At 46.5% G+C, this 17,851-nt stretch overlaps 1 protein-coding gene and 1 non-coding gene across 5 annotated transcripts in view; both read right to left on the bottom strand.

Annotated features, from left to right (window-relative positions):
- SRCAP (Snf2 related CREBBP activator protein) overlaps positions 1-17,646 on the bottom strand; it is a 30,768-nt gene extending 13,122 nt beyond the window's left edge. For 2 of the 4 annotated variants that reach the window (XM_065924654.1, XM_065924656.1), the window contains exons 1-23: positions 17,358-17,646; positions 15,784-15,857; positions 14,780-15,042; positions 13,317-13,568; positions 11,375-11,560; positions 10,998-11,138; positions 10,000-10,222; positions 9,607-9,884; positions 8,894-8,984; positions 8,664-8,753; positions 7,981-8,169; positions 7,562-7,890; positions 7,281-7,458; positions 6,286-6,422; positions 5,899-6,068; positions 5,576-5,768; positions 3,952-4,088; positions 3,678-3,864; positions 2,515-2,684; positions 1,879-2,144; positions 1,376-1,663; positions 667-831; positions 207-392 (exon numbers count right to left, since the gene is read on the bottom strand). In XM_065924654.1, the coding sequence (XP_065780726.1) occupies positions 207-392; positions 667-831; positions 1,376-1,663; positions 1,879-2,144; positions 2,515-2,684; positions 3,678-3,864; positions 3,952-4,088; positions 5,576-5,768; positions 5,899-6,068; positions 6,286-6,422; positions 7,281-7,458; positions 7,562-7,890; positions 7,981-8,169; positions 8,664-8,753; positions 8,894-8,984; positions 9,607-9,884; positions 10,000-10,222; positions 10,998-11,138; positions 11,375-11,560; positions 13,317-13,568; positions 14,780-14,833 (3,910 nt within the window). In that variant the 5' untranslated portion in view covers positions 14,834-15,042; positions 15,784-15,857; positions 17,358-17,646. Of the gene's footprint in view, positions 1-206; positions 393-666; positions 832-1,375; positions 1,664-1,878; positions 2,145-2,514; positions 2,685-3,677; positions 3,865-3,951; positions 4,089-5,575; positions 5,769-5,898; positions 6,069-6,285; positions 6,423-7,280; positions 7,459-7,561; positions 7,891-7,980; positions 8,170-8,663; positions 8,754-8,893; positions 8,985-9,606; positions 9,885-9,999; positions 10,223-10,997; positions 11,139-11,374; positions 11,561-13,316; positions 13,569-14,779; positions 15,043-15,783; positions 15,858-17,063; positions 17,288-17,357 lie in introns of those variants that run through there. The other 2 variants (XM_065924655.1, XM_065924657.1) reach the window with 2 other exon arrangements.
- On the bottom strand, positions 9,069-9,199 carry LOC136162276 (small nucleolar RNA SNORA30/SNORA37 family). Its single transcript, XR_010662082.1, has one exon. It is a non-coding gene; the product is annotated as a small nucleolar RNA SNORA30/SNORA37 family (small nucleolar RNA).
- Positions 17,647-17,851: the final 205 nt, after the last annotated feature.

Genomic DNA, 17,851 nt, shown 5'->3' with positions numbered 1-17,851 from the left:
GCTACATTGAGGGGAAGGTAGAAAAGAAACAAGAAACCCAAAGGATGGAAAAAGTCCAAGGGCAGGAGAGGGTAGCAGACAGATATCAGAGTTACTGGCAAGGGAAAACAACACTGGGGGAAGGCTAGACAGACAGTAGCCCAGGGCATGCCTGGAAGGACCAAGGCCAGCAAGGGCTAAGTAAGTAGGAAGGCCAGAAGCCTCACCCTGGTTAGCAGCAAGCGGAAGGCTGAGGCCAGTGGGGGCAGGGGTGGTGCTGGGGGTCGAAGAAGGCAGCACAGAGACAGGGGTGGGGCCAGGGGTCGGGGCCACGGCCTGGATGAGGGCCACATGGGCAGGCTGGCTGATGAGGTGGTGCTGCCCCCCTGCTGACACCAGGTGCACCACATTCCCTGGGTTAAGGGAAGAGAGAAAGAGAGAAAGAAGCAGCTATCAGCCGGAGGAGGGCAGGGGCAAGAGGAGAGAGAGAGAACAGAAAGGAAGTAACTTCTCCAGAATAACCTCATACCTATCTTGATCTAAAAACCCCTTCAACCATTCCCCTTGGCCATACCCACCAAAAGCTAGGGGTAAAAAACATAAAGGCTGACATCTGGAAAGAGCCACAAAAACAAAGGGACAAGGAAGAGGAAGAAAAAGGCAGGACAGGGGGTGGGTTTTACCTACTTTGCAGCGGGCGGGGCTGCCCCACAGCAAGCTGGCGCACCTGGGCACCAGTCAAAGTCAGCTTGTTGCCCTGGATTTGGAAGGTGAGAGGTTTGCTTCCCCCTGTACTAGCCACTGGACGTTGTGTTAGTGAGGCCAACTGCCCAATGCTGACCACTTCACCTGCTACAAATAAAGAAGAGGCTTAATGTACATGGGGCTCACTCTGCTCAACATTATTTCACAGACCTCCATGAGGTACAAGTCTCCAGGTTCTCCAACCTGTCCCCCACTCAATTTACCATGTTCTAAGAAACTCAGCCTCCACCTACAGCCTCTGAGCTTTTGACATGCTACTCCTTCCAATCCTGCTTGTTTACTCTGTAATCTCCTTTACATCCTCTAACAGCCTTCTACCATCCTGAGCTCATCACTCACACACACACACCTGCCCACTAAGCTGCCCTCTTACCCCACATAATTATCTACTATTAGGCTGACCACTATTCACTCATCCATGGGTCACCTCCCCAACTAGAGACTGTGAACTACTTCAGGACTCTTACTTGATTATGAATTATCAGTGCCTGGTAAAATACCTAATATGTGTCAGCTCCCTAGAGTCTGACACGCGCCTGGCCCCCAGCTTTTCTTCTCTTGCTCCATGGCACACAGACAGGCCTTCCTCCCAGCTCAAGTCCTTCCCCCTCACAGAGCCCTGGGGACTTACAGGGCAGGCGAGCTTGCATATCAGGAGACAGGATGAGGCGCTGTGGTGCAGGAGTAGGAGCTGGCACTGCCGTGGTGGGAGCAGTGACCGTGGTGGTGGAGGTGGTGGTGACAGCAGCATTCGGGAAGGTATAGCCGGGTGGCACTGTAAGTGGCTTCAACAGGTTGGAGGAGCCTGGTGGTGGGGCAGGGCTCAGGCGAACAGGGGCAGGTGGGGCCGGCTTCAAGGACAGGGTTGGCGTGGGAGGCCGTGAGGTCCCACTTAAGACCCCCAGAGGGGAAGGTAACACTGGAAATACAAAGCAAACGCCTGTCAGGTAGAACCTGACCGATGACGCCTTCGCCTGCCCCTAAAAGCCTCCATATACAGTCCATTGTAGCCCATCAAACACTACATCCCTGTCTCCAACCCAGTTCCTCAAACACTAAATTTCATTACTTCTCCCCCAATCCGAACAATCCGCCTGAAGTACCCCCCAGCATCCTGGCTCCCTTGCAACTCACCCTGGGGGAGAGGCCCACTGTTTGGCTGCAGTGGGGGCAAAAGAACAGGGCCAGGAGGCCGGGATGCTGGAATAAGTGGGGGTCCGGAAGGCGAGGCTGACACCATCAGTGGTGCTGGCAGCACTGGGGGGGTTGGGCCAGGGGAGGGCTGGGCTGAGAGTTCAGGGACTGGAGGGGGTCGGACTGGGACAGGGCCCAGGGGGGTCCGTGGACTGTTCACAACCACCACTGTCCGGCCTTCTTGCTTGGGCACTGGCTGCAGCATCCTATGAGGAAAAAACAAGGGGATGGGTAGGGAAGGAGGGAGAGTACGGAATAGGAAAAGAAATAAATAAGGGAGATGAGGCAGAAAAACCAGCAAATTATAAAAGCAAAAAAAGGAAAAGGTAAGACCCAAAGGAGAAAGAGAGAAAGAAATCCGATAACCAAAAGGCCCCAAGCAGAGGGAGAGGGGAAAACAATCAATGACAAACACAAGGGTCTCACCCAGGACCATCTTCTAGTTATTCTCTCCCCCATTTTTCATCCATTCATATAAACAGTCGAGCCTACCCTCCAACTTTCCACCCCAATTCCCCCAGCCAGTTGTAGATACTTTTTTCTAGGAACCCATCCCTTATTGCTCAGCCTTGGTACCTGTTGACTTTCATCTTGACTGGCTTGGGCCGGGGTGGGGGGTCAGGAGCAGTAGCCACTTCTAGCAGAACCCGACGGGAAAGGCGGTACTGGGGTAGAAATGTGTCAGCCTCATATCTAGAGACACGACCCTCCAGGCCAATGAGGTCAAACCGACCCATGTCTATCCGCTGACATAAGAAGGAATACAAATGCAGTGTCAAAGGAGCAATGATTCCACAACGATTTGGAAACTTGGCAGCTATTTCTTGGATATCATACCAAAAGCACAGACAGCAAAAGCAAAGACCTGATAAACTGGACTGCACCAAAGGACACTATTAAAGTGAAAAGGCAACCCATAGAATGGGACCAAAACTACAGTATTTGTAAATCATGTGTCTGATAAGAGCCTAGCATCCAGAAAATACAAAGTCCTACAACACAACAAAACAACAACATGCATAAATGTGAACATACACAGACATATACACAAAAACATGTACAATAGAATATTACCCAACTTTAAAAAGGAACAAAATTCTAACACGTTTGAAGGCATTCTACTAAGTGAAATATGCCAGCAACAAAAGGACAAATACTTTATGATTCCACGAAACATATATGAAATACTAGAATAGTAAATTTATAGAGACAGAAAGTAGAATGGTGACTGCCAGGTGCTGGGACTAGAGGAATGAGGAGTTATAATTTAATGAATATGGAGTTTCAGTTTAGGAAGATGAAAAAATTTCTGAAGATGAATGATAGTGATGGCTGTACAACTATGTGAATATATTAATGAAACTGTACCATATGCTTAGAAAAGGTTAAAGTGGTAAAACTTTTTATGTGTATTCTATTGTAATAAAAACAAAAATTTGGGGGGGAAGTGGCCAAAAAGAGGGAAGGAGCAGGAAAACAAAGTAATATTTAAGTATTAATTATTATGCAAAGCACTCCTAAAAAATACTAACACAATTCTCTCACGCATACTGCAGAATAGGCCTTACAACCCCAATTTTGAAGGGCAAGCAAACCTTGCCCAAAGCAACACTGTTATTAGAAAACAATGAAGCTAGAACAGTGCTGAGGTGACAGGGGAAGTAAGATGCTAAAGGTCAGCCTAAAGAAAAGAGGTGCAGGGTTGGGTAGGGCCAATAATCTTGGGGACAACTGCTCACCTGGAGAGGGTGGACATCAGTGGCCCTTAGCACCAGAGAGGCGGTGCTGAAACAGATGCCTGGAGTGATGAAGGGAGAGGTAACAGGTCGAGGATCAAATAGGTTTGGATGATTACAGACTTTTCGCAGCTGCATCAGAATGTTGATGACACTCATGAAGTGGCCAGTGGCTAGCGTCTCCTTAGTTCTGGGAGAAAGGAGAAATAAACAGGCACCTTAACAGTCATCCCTGCTCCAGTCTGGGGCCCCAGGCCCACCCGCAGTCCTCCCTTACGTGGTCTGGGCCATGAAGTCATCATAGAGACAGCGCTGGCGCTTGGAGAGCCGGCAGCGGATAACATGCTCATACTTTTTAGGCATCTGCTTCTCAACATCCACCTTAACTCGGCGCAGCAAAAAAGGCCGCAAAACCTAAAAGCAAATAAGCAGGAGGCTGACAGGAGAAGAGCAGGCACTGTGTCCCAGCTGAACCCTCTCCCTGGGTCTTGGCCTGATGACCAGCGGAGCGCTGGCTTAGCCCGTTAGTGAACATCCATGTAGCCATGCAGCAAGCAGGAACCAACCACGCAAAGATGAGTCAGATATAAGCCCTCCTCTCAAGGAACTTACTACAGTGAAAGAAACAGACACAAAGATGATCATCACAACATAAGTGACCCAGGAAGCACCAAGGACAGAGCAACTAACTACGAAGAAGCGATGAGTCAAACTACGTTCAGGAGTGACTCTAAATTCACAAGATTATCGAAGTAAATCCAGCTGAGAACAAATCCGTGGCACTGACAGAAGCATAGAAAACAAAAGGCAGATCTGAGCTCTCAGGAGGTAAAATCTGACTAGGATATAGTTATCAAGTTGACATGGAAGAAGTTCAGAGATGAAAAGAAGTGAAGAGTGATAGTCTCACTAAACCTAGTGTGGTAACCATTTCATGATGTATATATATCAAATCATTATGTTGTACAGCTTAAACTTATACAGTGCTGTATGTCAATTATAACTCAATAAAACAAATAATTTTTGAAATATTACAAGATTTTAAAGAGGAGAAAGTATAGTTAAGGAAAAATGTAATGGTTTCTTGTTTGATTTACCAAAATAATGATATGACAGACCAAAATGGAATAGAAATAACAGGCTATAAAGTTTAAGCTATTTGGCTTATAATAGAGTGAGTTCAAGAGGAACTTTCAGGCAGGGTGGCAAGAGTCACCCAGGGGAGGAGCAGGGTGGTGAGCCCTGGGGGCCAAGGAGAGAGGGAAATCCCTTTTGCATTCCAAAAATATCAGACTAATGGCACCAAGCTGAGATGGAAACATTTATTGTTTTCTGTACAAAATTGCCCATGAGATGGGGATCAAAAGGGTTGGGGGCAGATAACAAAAATACAAATTTAAAAAAGAGGAGCTTTCAATTAAAAACGTCATTAGAAATTTACATATAGGCTGAGAGGTCTAGAGAGTCAAGGAATTATGAATATGCGAAGGAGATAAGTAAATTGAGAGACAAAAAAAAGTGAAGATCAAAATGCTGAGAAGTGTTATTTAAAAGCTGGACATTGGACAAAGGGAGAAAAGCCAAAAAAGACCAAAAAGGAAAAAGGGAACACAACAAAAATATGAAGTTGTGATAAGTCATGTAAAGAGAAATCCAAGCCAGAAACTGTTCAGCATTATTCTACTCAAGGAATAAAAAGAGAAATGTGACTATTAAAAAACAACAAGCAGAATGATGACTAAGATGAAGTCACTCAATCTGGCCATGGGTTAGTCACTGGAACACTGCAGCCTGACAACTGAGTAAACTCAGCCCAGCACTGACTTCCCTCTCCCTAAGGGTTTTCCGGCTGTTAACCTTAGTTATTCCCCATGCCCTCGACAAACCAGTATAGACCCTACCTTGTGAAGGCGTTTGACTAGACCTTCATTGTACTCTTGACTGCCCTCAATCATGCCAGTTAGGGGGTTAGAGAACCATTCTTTGAATTCTCGATGAGACTGGAAGACATGGGGCATCAAAAAGTGCATCAAGGACCACAGTTCCATGAGGCTATTTTGCAAGGGTGTTCCTGTCAGGAGCAGGCGTCTCTGGCTGCAAAGAGGAAAATGGAATGGGGAGGAGGATGGTCAGCAAAACATCCTCTAAGTGTCCCACCTTCCAAGCATCCCACCCTTCAGGACAGGTCTACTCTCCCACAAATCCCGGACATCTCCATCTTCACCTGTTGAAATTCAGCAATGACTGCCAGCGCTGTGACTTGAAGTTCTTGATGTTCTGAGCCTCATCCAATATAAGATAACGCCAGTTCTTGCGGCGGAAGGCCTGGTGGTCCTGCAGCACCAGCTTGTAAGATGTGATACACACATGGAAGGCATTGGGCTTGGTCCAGCCCTGCAGTATCAAGAGAAAGTAGCAGAAAGTAGGGTGAAAAGAACAAAAAAAAGAAGACATCCTAAGGTCTTCAAGGGACAGCAGTCAGGTTGGGAGAAAAGTCCCAGGAACAGAAAGGGTAACAGAAAAGGAAGGAAAAGAAACTAATTTGAGGAAAGGGCCTAAAAGTATAGGAGGTATCAACAGTGGAGGGGAGTGATCACACTGGGGAGCAAACCTGCCGCTTGAGCTTCCTCTCTTTCTGGGCTCCATAGTAAGTAAGGATTTTAAAGCTGGGGCACCAACGTTTCAGTTCCATCTCCCAGTTCAACATCACGCTGGTGGGGACAATGATCAAATGGGGACCCCAGTTACCTGTTTAGCAAAAGAATTAAGAGATGTACAGCACAGTGATTGCAGTTAATAATACTGTACTGCCAAGAGACCATATCTTAAAGTGCGCATCACAAAAACTAAAATGTTTTATAACTATGTGTGATGATGGATATTAACTAGTCTTACTATGATTGTCATTTTACACTGTATACACATATTGAATCATCATGTTGTACACCTAAAACTAATGTTATGTTAATTACACCTCATTAAAAATAAAGATTTGATGAAATTTGGGGCAAAGGGAATTTTTTAAATGATGAAAGATGGTTAAGAAATATAAACTTTGGAGTTCTGGTTCTCACATATAAACTGTGAACATTCTGTCCCAATGTCCCTTCCTAAGAATCATAGCACCATAATATAAATAAACCTACTTACAAAAATAGAAACAGACTCAGACACAAAAAACAAAATTATGGTTTTGTTAAAAGGGAAAGAGGAGGAGGGATAAATTAAGAGTATGGGATTAACAGATATGCAGTACCACAAGTAAAACAGGTTAAAAGGATTTACTATATAGCACAGGGAATTACATTTGTCTTACAATAACCTAAAAGGAAAAGCATCTGAAAAAGTATTATGTATATGTGTATAACCAAATCCCTTTACTGTACACCTGAAACTAACACAAAATTGTAAGTCAACTAAATTAAAATTGAGGGAGAAAATAAAGGATCCCAGTGCCCACACTGACCTCTCTATACAATTACTGATTACATTCAATGAAGCTACTTAGCAGCAAGAGGGTTTCATTGTGCTGCAGCTGAAGTTATTAAATAAGCTTCTGAGGAAATTGGCCATGGAGACCCAAGAAGAAGTGTCCTGCCTAATTACCTTTCTCACAGGCCAAGTGGGCAAGCAGGGAAATGGTCTGGATGGTCTTCCCTAACCCCATCTCATCAGCAAGAATGCCATTAAGCTTCTTCTCATACATAGTAACCAGCCAGTCCAGTCCAATGTGTTGGTACTCTCGGAGCTGTCCTCGCAGGAGCAAGGGGATGGGTGTCTTCACCTGGTAGGGAGGAAGAGAGCTATCACAACGGAACTGAGGCATCTATCACTGAGAAACAGGAAAGTGAAGATTCAAGAAAACAGAAGCTTGGGCCTGGATATACCTGGGTAGTGGCCAAGGTGTAACCCTTGGGCTGGAGACTTTCAGCTGCTGCAGCAATGTCAGTAATTTCTTTCTTAGGGCCTAGAGTGGTGGTGGGCCCTGGGGTGGGAGGTCCACTGCCCCCATCTGCCTCACTCTGCTCTTCATCCCGGGCAAGCAAGTACTCGACCCCAAAGTCGTCATCTTCCTCCTCTTCCTCATCTGCTTGGCTCTGTGACTGGGACTCCTCAGATTCCTCAGACTCGGATTCCTCCGATTCCGAACTCTCACTTGTTTCTTCCTCTTCCGAATGTTCCTCATCCTCATCCTCACTCTGTTCCTCAGCAGAGTCTAAAGCACAAGATCAAGGCTTAGTGTTCACCATACCTGCTCCTCCAGTACCTGCCCTTCCCAGCTTGTCCTTCATGACCACACATTCACCTGATTGACTGCTACTATCCTCCTGAAGAGCCTCTTCAGCTTCTGTGGCCCCCTCTGGTTCACAGTCAGAGCTGTTAGCCTCAACTTCATCCTCATCTTCCTCTTCACTACTCCCAGAAACTGGGGCAGAGGCATCAGACGCATAGGCTCCTGCATACCGCTGCAGTAACTCCTCCATAGACAGCTCACCTAGAAGAGAAGTGAAGAGTAAGCCTTTAGGTGCTTCATGGGGAAGAACAGGAGGTCTGAGTGGCAACAGTTCATTTTACCTCAGGCTCTGCAGACACTGATAGGCCCAGGTCAGAGGGGAGGCAAAAGAGTTTACTTTCAGCACCAGCTACTTTCAGCTAAGCCCCTTGACATGGGCCAGAACCGTGGATGACACAGCCTTCATTGGGAAGGATGGTATCAATCTGATAAACCTCTCCTTTAAGATTTAGGTCAAACAAGGCCACTATCATACTCCCATAGTTCTTCCCTCCACTTGCTCTCACATCACTATGTTCAAATTTCCATCATAACCAGTCATAATTTTCTATTTATAATTATTCACTTATAAATCTGTCTGTCATTAGATCTGGAGTTCCTCCAGGACGGATAAAAAGTGTCTTATTCATCTCTTTATCTCTGGCATTCTGCACAGAAAAGACCAAGTGAATACTCAGTAAAACATGTGGTGTCACCTTCTCGAGCTAACTCGCTCAGCTCCATGGCATGATCCACCTCCCCTTCCAACTGCTCTTCAGCTGCTATGGTATCCTCTTCATCCTCCGCTAGGAAAGAGAATGAAACAAGATCAAGTGGGACAGAAGTTCAGGTCATACAGTCCAAGTAGAAGAGGTGAAAAAGCCTGAAACATCAGGTTCAGATGATTCAACGGGTAAGAAGCAAGAGGACTGAGAACAGGTCTGACCTTCATCCTCATTGGCAGTAAACTCTTCATCATCCTCATCTGGATGCCAAGGCTGTTTGTTGCGCTGTGTGACAGAGGGTGGAGGCTTTACCTGTATGGCAGAGAATAAGGAAGGAGAAAGCCTATGGTTAGAGCAGCAAAAGAATGACCCAACACTGAGTAAGATGTCAGAATACTCTGTCCCATCAATTGACAGTTGCCACTGACACAGTCCCAGGGCAAAGATATAATCAAGGGCTTTCAATTTTAGCACCAGCTACCAAATCCTGGCCCCACGGTCTGGGGGAGGACCTGTGAAAGTGCTAGAAAAGAAATACAGCCTCAAACAACAACCCCATGCACTCAGACACATGTAAAAACAGAGCTTAGGTCCAGAAGAGACTTCAAGGTTACCATCCCAGCTCCAAACCAGCAAGTGAGTTATTAGCGACATTTCATAGAAATGACAAGGGCCAAGGAACGTACTTCTTCAAGGTCACACAGCAATGCAAAGAGTGCAGTATATTCTTCCACACATCAGAAATATGCCCATCTTAGGCTGTAACTTGCCCAAACCCAGATTCTTTCCTATCCATCCTCAAATGAGAGCCCAATTGCTCAGACCAGGGAGAACTCCTGAAAACCACAACGAACCTTACAGAAGAACTCAAGTTCTTTTGAGGCTCTCCCTCTGCTCCTACTCTGAATCCACCTTCTATCCCCTTCTGCCATACCTTCAACACCTGAGAGGGTTCTTCTTCACCACCTTCTTCAGGACCATCTCGGGTGTCACTATCATGAGATGAGGGAGTTCTTGAGGGGCTGGAAGGCCCTCCTAGCAGCTGAGGGGGGAGGGAACGGAGCAGCTCTTCCAGTGGCAGTTCTCCCTCATGACGAAGTAGCTCAATCTCACGCCTCTGGGTCTCTGCATCATTGCCTTCCTGTTGTTCTTCAACCTCAATCGTCTCCTCATCATCCTCTTCCTCCTCCTCTTGGGGTTGGAAGTCCCCATCTATAGCAGGAGAACAAGGTCACAAAGTCCACGGGGCCCTGCAAGCCACAGGGTGGGTTTTCAGCTCTGGAAAGGGCACATGAGGAAGAGTAACAGAGCTAAAGAGGACACACACCTTCATCATCCATCCGGGAACCTGGGGGTGGAGGACTAGAGGCAGCTGAGGAAGAGCCAAGGCAAGGGGAAGAACCAGCCTTGCTGGAGGCTAGTGGCTGGTTGAGGCTCTGGGACAGAAGGTCTGAGTACTTTTCAGTTTGCCCCACGATGAAGTCCAGGTGCAGGTCCAGGGCTTTCTTCCTCTTTTCCTCAAGCCGGGACTGTTGCTTGAATTGCACCACCTGCCACAAACAGGAAATGGAGGGGTCACCAAAATAACCTTTTACTCTGTACTATTACTCAACATTTAGAGAAGCCTCCTGTATGCTAGGCCCTGGCTTTTCAGGAGGGAAGAACTAAATGACCTTAAGGATGCTTCTGAGAAAAGCAGAAAGGAAGTACAGGAGAGAAAAGAGCCAGCTTAGTCTCAGGCAATGGGGAAAGACTCACAAATGCATCTGGAGCTGAATCATAAACATTAAGTAGGTGTTCCCTAAGTGTAAATGAGGAGAAAGGCGTTCCTAGCAGCAGAAAAAGCATGTGTAAATGGCCATAGATATACAAAACAATGTTTGAAGTGGAAAGGAAAGGAACTGGCAAGATACAAGAATGAAAATATAGACAGAAGCCAGATAATACTTAAGAAACAATTACAACTTAATGTTGATATATGGGAGCAATTCAATTAACGAGAACTTAGATGTTATTTAAGCAGCTAAATGGCACAGACAGGTTTTAGAAAAAGCATGCTGAATGCCCTGCAAAGGACAGATGAACTAGAGAAGTAAAAAAATCCTATTAACAATCGCCAAAGGCAGGGCCCGTATTTTTCCACTGTTTAATTCTTTCTCATAGCAGTCAATGCTTGAAAGGTCCAACACACAACAGAAATGTCATTAGAGGTGCAGGAAATCATAATTATTTACTCTCTCAAGGAGAATTTCTGATCATTCCTGTTACCATGCTACCCACACATTAAACCCAAAGCACCTCCCTTTCCCAATCTCTGCTGCATACCTTCTCCACATTGCTCCAAAACTGCCTAACATCCTTGGCCATGGCAGAGGCGATTCGGCGCAGTTTGGCCTGCTCCTCCCTCCGGGCCCGTTCCTCTTTCTGCCGCTGCTCCTCGTGGTGCCGGATCACCATTCGCACCACCTGTGAGAATGAAGTGAAACACTCCAAGGCCAGACCCCTGGCCTCTCCCCATGTCAAGAGCAAAGGGAAAAATCAAAGCCAAGAATTCAGTGGAGTGAGAGCTTGCCTCTTGAGACTAGAGGCATTTGTAAGCACCCTACACTATTATGTTTGGTTCCATTCCAACCAACCTAACCATCAAGGAAAAGCAAACCTGAAACAAAAATGGAAGGTAGTAGGCCCAGATGAAGACATACCTTACGGGCCACACCCCGTTTCCAACGGCGCTCCTGAGCAAAGTCAGCAGAGAGCCACTGCATCTCCTCACACAGATAGTCCCAGTGGCCCTTGGGGCGGGGAGGTTCGGGCACTTTAGGCAGCCTCTTCAGTGACCAGAAACCCTCCTTCCGCAGCTCAGCAATTCGAGTCTCAATCTCAGCCTCCTAACAAGGGAGAGTTAGATCAATCAAGTTACTGGACATATACTTCATCTCATGACCATGGCTGAATCCTTGGGCTATGACTACACATAGGCTCTGACTGGACTAAGTGTTACATGCTTGTCTTGAGTCAACATTATCAATACCAGCTTCAAGAGTTGATGTTATATGCTCTTCAGGTGACTAAAAAAAAATTTCAGAAAGATGAAGTGATTTACTTGAGACTACACAGGTAGGAAGTGATAAGGACTGAGAATTAAAAATAGGTGCAATGACTCCAAACACCAGATTTCATGCTCTTTCCGTTATTTCACACTTCACACTTTAGAAGTGGGGAAACAAAACCCAAAGGGGAGCTTCCCAGAGAACTGGGGAGAGCAAGCCTCCTTACTAACTCTAGCTACAAGGGATTTCCATGGCTGGCAAATTCTTACACAAGAGTAACCATACTTATAAATATGCTGAAACTCCAATTGACATAATTTCGTTTTTTAAAAACATTATTTTTATAGAGATTACTGCAAAATTATACACAAAAAGATTAACAATGATTAGTATAACAAAGTTATAACACTTTCCACACTGATTATATCTCCTAAGAAAAATGAAAGCACTTGAAATTTTTATTTAATAGAAGTGACTTAGGACAACTCAGGACAACTGCCCTCATTATTTTTATCCTCTCCTGACAAAAGTTAAAGCAAAGGAACTAACAGTCATAGATAAGACATGGAATTAAGTGGCCTGATGGTCACCAAGAAACACATGGATATTAGACCAACAACTCTCAAAGCTAAGCATGCATGAAAATCATCTGTACTGCTTTTAAGAGTACTGGACCCCATGCCTAGAGTTTTAAATGGGTAGGAAGAAAAGAGGTATGAAGAATTTGTATTTCTAGTAAGTTCCCAGGTAATAATGCTGATATTGCTGGCCCAGAGATGACATTTACCTCTGCTAAGTATAACAGAGACTATAGAAGACAAATATAAAGTAGAAACTAATAAATTTTAGAAACTACTAGCTAAATTTTTTTTAGCTTACAAAGCACTTTCATGTCTACTTTCTCCTTTAACTCCTTTTTTAAAAAATTAATTTATTTATTTACTTGGCTGCACTGGGTCTCAGTTGCCACATGCAGGATCTTTAGTTGTGGTACGTGGGACCTAGTTCCCCGAGCAGGGATCAAACTTGGACCCCCCACATTAGGAGCGTGGAGTCTTTTTTTTTTAATTTGGCTGTGCAGCATATGGGAAATAAGTTCTCTGACCAGGGATCACCCCCTGCACTGGAAGCTTGGAATCTTAGCCACTGGACCACCAGGGAAGTGCCAATTTAAACTTTTAAGTAATGGGGAGGGAGGTGGGAGGGGGGTTCAGGATGGGGAACACATGTAAATCCATGGCTGATTGATGTCAATGTATGGCAAAAACCACAACGATACTGTAAAGTAATTAGCCTCCAACTAATAAAAATAAATGGAAAATATATATATATATAAATATATATATATAGTTGAGCACAATGTAAAATAAATAAATAAATAAACTTAGGTAGCCCACTGGCTATTACACCATCCTTATTTTACAGAAAAGAAAATGAGGCTCAGAGTTCAAGCAACTTGCTCAAAATCATGTAAGTCAAAGCAGAGCCTATATTCTAAATCAAAGACAAGGAAAGAAATGTTAAGTACTCATGGGACACAGGAGTTCAGGGAAGAAGACTCCCAAGAAGCTTCACGGGCCTTTCCAATACGTACATGCTTGGCCTGCTCTGCAATTTCAGCATGGCTCTTCTCCCACTTTGGGCCCCTGTTAGCCAGGTCAGCAGGCTGGGGTAAGCTGAGCCCCTCCAAGGGCACTGTGGCACCATCTGGGGGCCCTGGAGGTCCATCCAAAGAGGAATCTTGAGCTATATGCTGGGGAGAGATGCCACCTGCCCCACTAGAGGCTGGGGAACTGGATGAGGCAGGGGACACGGGATTGCTGCCTGTCATGCCGTCCGACACCATCTAGAAAAGACAAAAATGAGAGATAAAATGAATGCTTAGTAGCACTCTAAGGAGTTTTAAGTACATTACTTCATTCTATCTTCCCATGAAAAAACTCTGGAGTGGGGTATCAACCTCATTTTTATAAACACAGCATTTGGAATAGTTTTAATAAGGTATTCAAGATGGCAAAGCCAACTTTCCAGTAAACACTTATCATGCAAGAGGAATTATAGCCTGACATTTACATAATTCCCCAATTCAAAAACACTAAGATAGCACATGACTTCAAATCTTAATGATTTTTTCAGAACCTCCATGAGTTCACTCAAATAAACAACTCCCTATTTTTCCCTCCTTTTCACAGCAAGTATGGCAGAGTCATCCATGCAAATAAATCTGAGCTACCACCAAATTTAAAAGGTGACAAAAAAGCCCCAAATCATCCAAACCTCTATATGTTCATCACTAGCCTTGTTAAGGTTTCCTTTACTGGAGAGGTGGGAGGGGAAAGGGAAGGTTGGTCACGGTTCTCAAACATCTACCTATTACAAGGTACTGCACAAACAATAATAAGTAGAAAACAAAGTCCGACTTAATTGCGGATAACAAGAGAACTCATGAAATTCTCTCTGGCACACAAGCTTCACAGTATGCCACTCAAATTCCTACCTCAACTGAATTATGAAAGACATTACATCACACAATTTCCCAGGCAAATTACAAATATCAAACCCATAACCATCAAAAGTCTACTGTATAGAAATCTAGGTCTGTCCAGTTTTAAAAGTCATGATTAAATAAATAAATAAATAAATAAAAGTCATGATTTTTTCCCCCAATCTCCAACACTACCTCAATATAAGAAAAGATGAATACACCCCATCTATAAAGCTTACCTCCTTTCAGTTCCAAAAGAAATTGAGTTATTCTAAAAGCACACAGTCTTGAAAGCATTTTGTCACAAAACTCATTTCCAACATGGGTTAATTCCAACTTTTGCAGGTAATAAGGGGTTTCCATGCTCTTAGAGATCAACATAACACTAATGTCAAGTAGAATATGTGTATCCAACAGGCTTGACAGCCCACCTGAGTATCGAAAACTCCTCAAACTCAGCTACCAAGCTAGGTAGGATCGTGGAAACATGGCTAAAACCTGCCACATTCCTTCTGCCTCAAAGCCAGCAGCCCAAAGCAGCAGCAGAGAAGGAACCTTCCCCACTTTCGAACCTGTGTTTGCAAGATTGGGAGCTGAGGGTGAGCAGGGGAGGGGCAGCTCTGCATGGTCCCACTCCCAGGCTCCTCTTTGGATGCCTGAAGAACGACTGGGTCGTTGTCACCACTGCTGCTGGCCGAGGGGCTGGCGTCCGGCTGCAGGGCATGCTGGGAGCTGGCCTCATTCTGGGCCACCGGCCACCGGGACCCGCCTTCCAGGGCCCGGGGCCCACTAGGGCGTCCCAGCCTCCGCTCAGGTCCACCGGCCTCTGGAGCACCTAAAGTAGGGTAAAAACAGTAGAAAGTGGATTTAGAAAGATTATAAGAATTAAGAATCTTTTTAAAACCCAAGAATAACACTAACAAATAAAGTTAACTGAACAGTGATTACAGCTTAAGTTTCTTGAGCATCTATTATGTGTCAAATTCTTTACTTAGTACTTACTTGATGTGTTCTATCATTCTCACATCTTCCTTATAAACCAGATATTTTTCAAGCCACGACAAATGTTTATTCAGTTCCTTCTACATACTGAAAAAAAGAGCTACGCAGAAAAGATGGCTGACCTAAATGGAGCTTACATTCTAGTATTTCTTTCATTTTATAAGTTAGGAAATCCAAATGCAAATACATCAAATGACTTGCACAAGATCACACAGTAAAGAAGTAGGAGGAGAAGAACAGACTAAGACAGTCTGATGTCAAAACCAAAGAATGTGCTACTTTCCCTGGTGGAGGCAGGTTGAACAGATCTTTCTTTTTTTTGCTATTCAAAATTATTTAATTACAAGGCTGGATAACTAGAAAAGAATTTTCCTTTCAAAATAGCTTCATAGGTAGAAAGTAATACACTGGTTAACAGGTTATGATTCTACAGCAGTGTCATGGTCAAACAGAAATGCCTTGACTTGAACAGATCTTTCTCTATCCATAGACCCAGTACTGTGTTGCACCACAATCATTATCTTAAACATCTCTTCATTAGCATCAGTATTTGAAGCGGTATTTGAGCCCTCACCTGTGTGAGCTGAGACCACACCCCCTGTGAAAGTCTGCACTTCCACGGTGCCGCCGTACTGAGGGGAATCACGCCTGAAACAAACAGGGAGGAAAACAACAGTGAGGAACTAATTCACATCTACCAACACCCATCAAAGCCTTCTTTACACCAACTTTTGAAGTTTTTTTAATAAACCCAAATCAGTTAAAAGGCTGAAGAGAATTACAATAGTATAAAAAGATCACATTTCCAAACAATAAAAATAAACCATGTGCTGTGAAAACAGAATTTCCTAGGGATATGAGATTCTGGCGGGGGAGGAGAAGCAGGCAAGTGAAGCCTCGACAACAAGTTTAAAACGCTGAAGGGTTGCCACCTCTTTCTGAAAGTAAAGTGATGGATCTTCCAAAAAAAAAAAAAAAAGCTGAAGGGTAAAAGGCTCCAACCGCTGAAATTAACAAAGCCAAAAAAAAGCTGTCACATCCAGAAGCTCAAAAGGTGCTGGCTGCTTGGCAGCCTGCTCTCCTTTCCAATGAGGGCTGAACACAGGAGAATCCACCCTTCCTCAGGGGAGCCCTTCGACTCCTACACCTGCCCCATAAGACACTTCCTCAAACACCAGAACTAGAACTACCTTAGACTAGCACTCAGAGGTGAGGAAGGCCTAAAAGCAAAGAACCATACCCCGGAAATAGGCAGGGTAAACCCACAAAAGGCCCGGAAGTGTTTCCCCAGTGTTTAAGGAAATTCCTTAACCACGGCGCAGCCTTTGATTCACTCCCTCTTCCACAAGTCACTGGAATCGCGCTAACAACCAGAATCAAGAAGTATGAACTCTCCATCCCCGGCTTCATTACCGTCTCCCAACACGTCCCAACAGCCTGACCCAGAGTGACCCCTGACCTCTGCCCCAACTTGCCACTAGCCCTAAGGTGGCCCCGCCCCCTTCTAGACTCCCACCCCACCCAACGTGAGCGACTGGGGGAGGGGCCCGCGCGTGCGCGCCTGGAGGCGGAGAGAGCCGGCTGCGCGCACCGCCCGGGGGCTCCCGCCAGAACCCAAACCCACGCACACAAGGGTCGCAAGGCTAGGGAGTCTTTCATCCCTGCCGGTCAGGGAGCACCCCCCACCACCACCAGACCGCGAAAGGCTGAGATAAGGGAGGGCTAGTGCCGCCAGGTCCTAGCTCCTGACTGGATACGGTGGGCGCGCGCCCCGACTACTCGCCCCACGCCCCCCTTCCTCTTCCCGCGTGCCCCTGAGAGGGGGCTGGGGTTGGTGGGCGGGCAGGAGCGCACCTGGGTCCGTCCTCTCAGGGCTCGCTCGCTCGCTCAGGCACGCGTGCGCAGACCGGCGGGAGAGGGGAGGAGACGCGCCCGGGCCCAGCGCCGGCCAGGCTGGCCCCCCTGAGCCTGTCTCTATGGGCGCGCGCCGACAGCCTCGCGCACCGGCCCCGGGGCCCCGGCCGAAGGTGCGCGCGCAGCATCCCGGGAAGGTGGGAGGGGAGGCGGTGGCGGAAAGATGCGCGCGCAGTCACCCGTCAGGGGAGGGGGAACTGTGAGGCGTCCGCCATCTTGTCTCCCTCTCCTTACCTGCGTCCTCGGGGGCGTGCGCACCACCCCCCCTCCCGCCGAGGAGGGGGGAGGGCCCCCTCTTGGCCGCCGCCTTCGCGGCCTTTAAATTCCCTTGGGGCCCGCGGCTACTACCACCGCCTTGCTTCCACTGCTTCCTCTCGCGGCACAGTGATGCGGGCGGGCGGTGGGGAAAGTGGAAGACGCTACTCGCAGCGAACCGCCGCCGCCGCTTCCGAGGCCTCACCAAAATGGCCGCCGCCGTCTCGGCCGCCACCACCAACACCACCGCCACCACCACAGCTCACTATCGCTACCGCCGGCGCGGCCCGTCCTCTCGCGAGAAACAGTAACTGGAGGTTGGGGGAGCGAGGAAGCTCGCGTGCTAGCGTAGGGCGCTGCCCGAAGCGCAAGGCCGGCTGGGAGATGTAGTCCGCGCGGAGACAGCGCTTGCCCGCCACGGAGCGTTTTTATCCACTACGGAACCTGCCGCTGGAGCTGCATTGCGGCTGCCA

The sequence above is a fragment of the Muntiacus reevesi genome, chromosome 2 (assembly GCF_963930625.1).
Source record: "Muntiacus reevesi chromosome 2, mMunRee1.1, whole genome shotgun sequence".
NCBI classification, from domain to species: domain Eukaryota; kingdom Metazoa; phylum Chordata; class Mammalia; order Artiodactyla; family Cervidae; genus Muntiacus; species Muntiacus reevesi.
The sequence above is the reverse complement of the archived record's forward strand: the minus strand, read 5'-3'. Positions and strand labels throughout refer to the sequence as shown.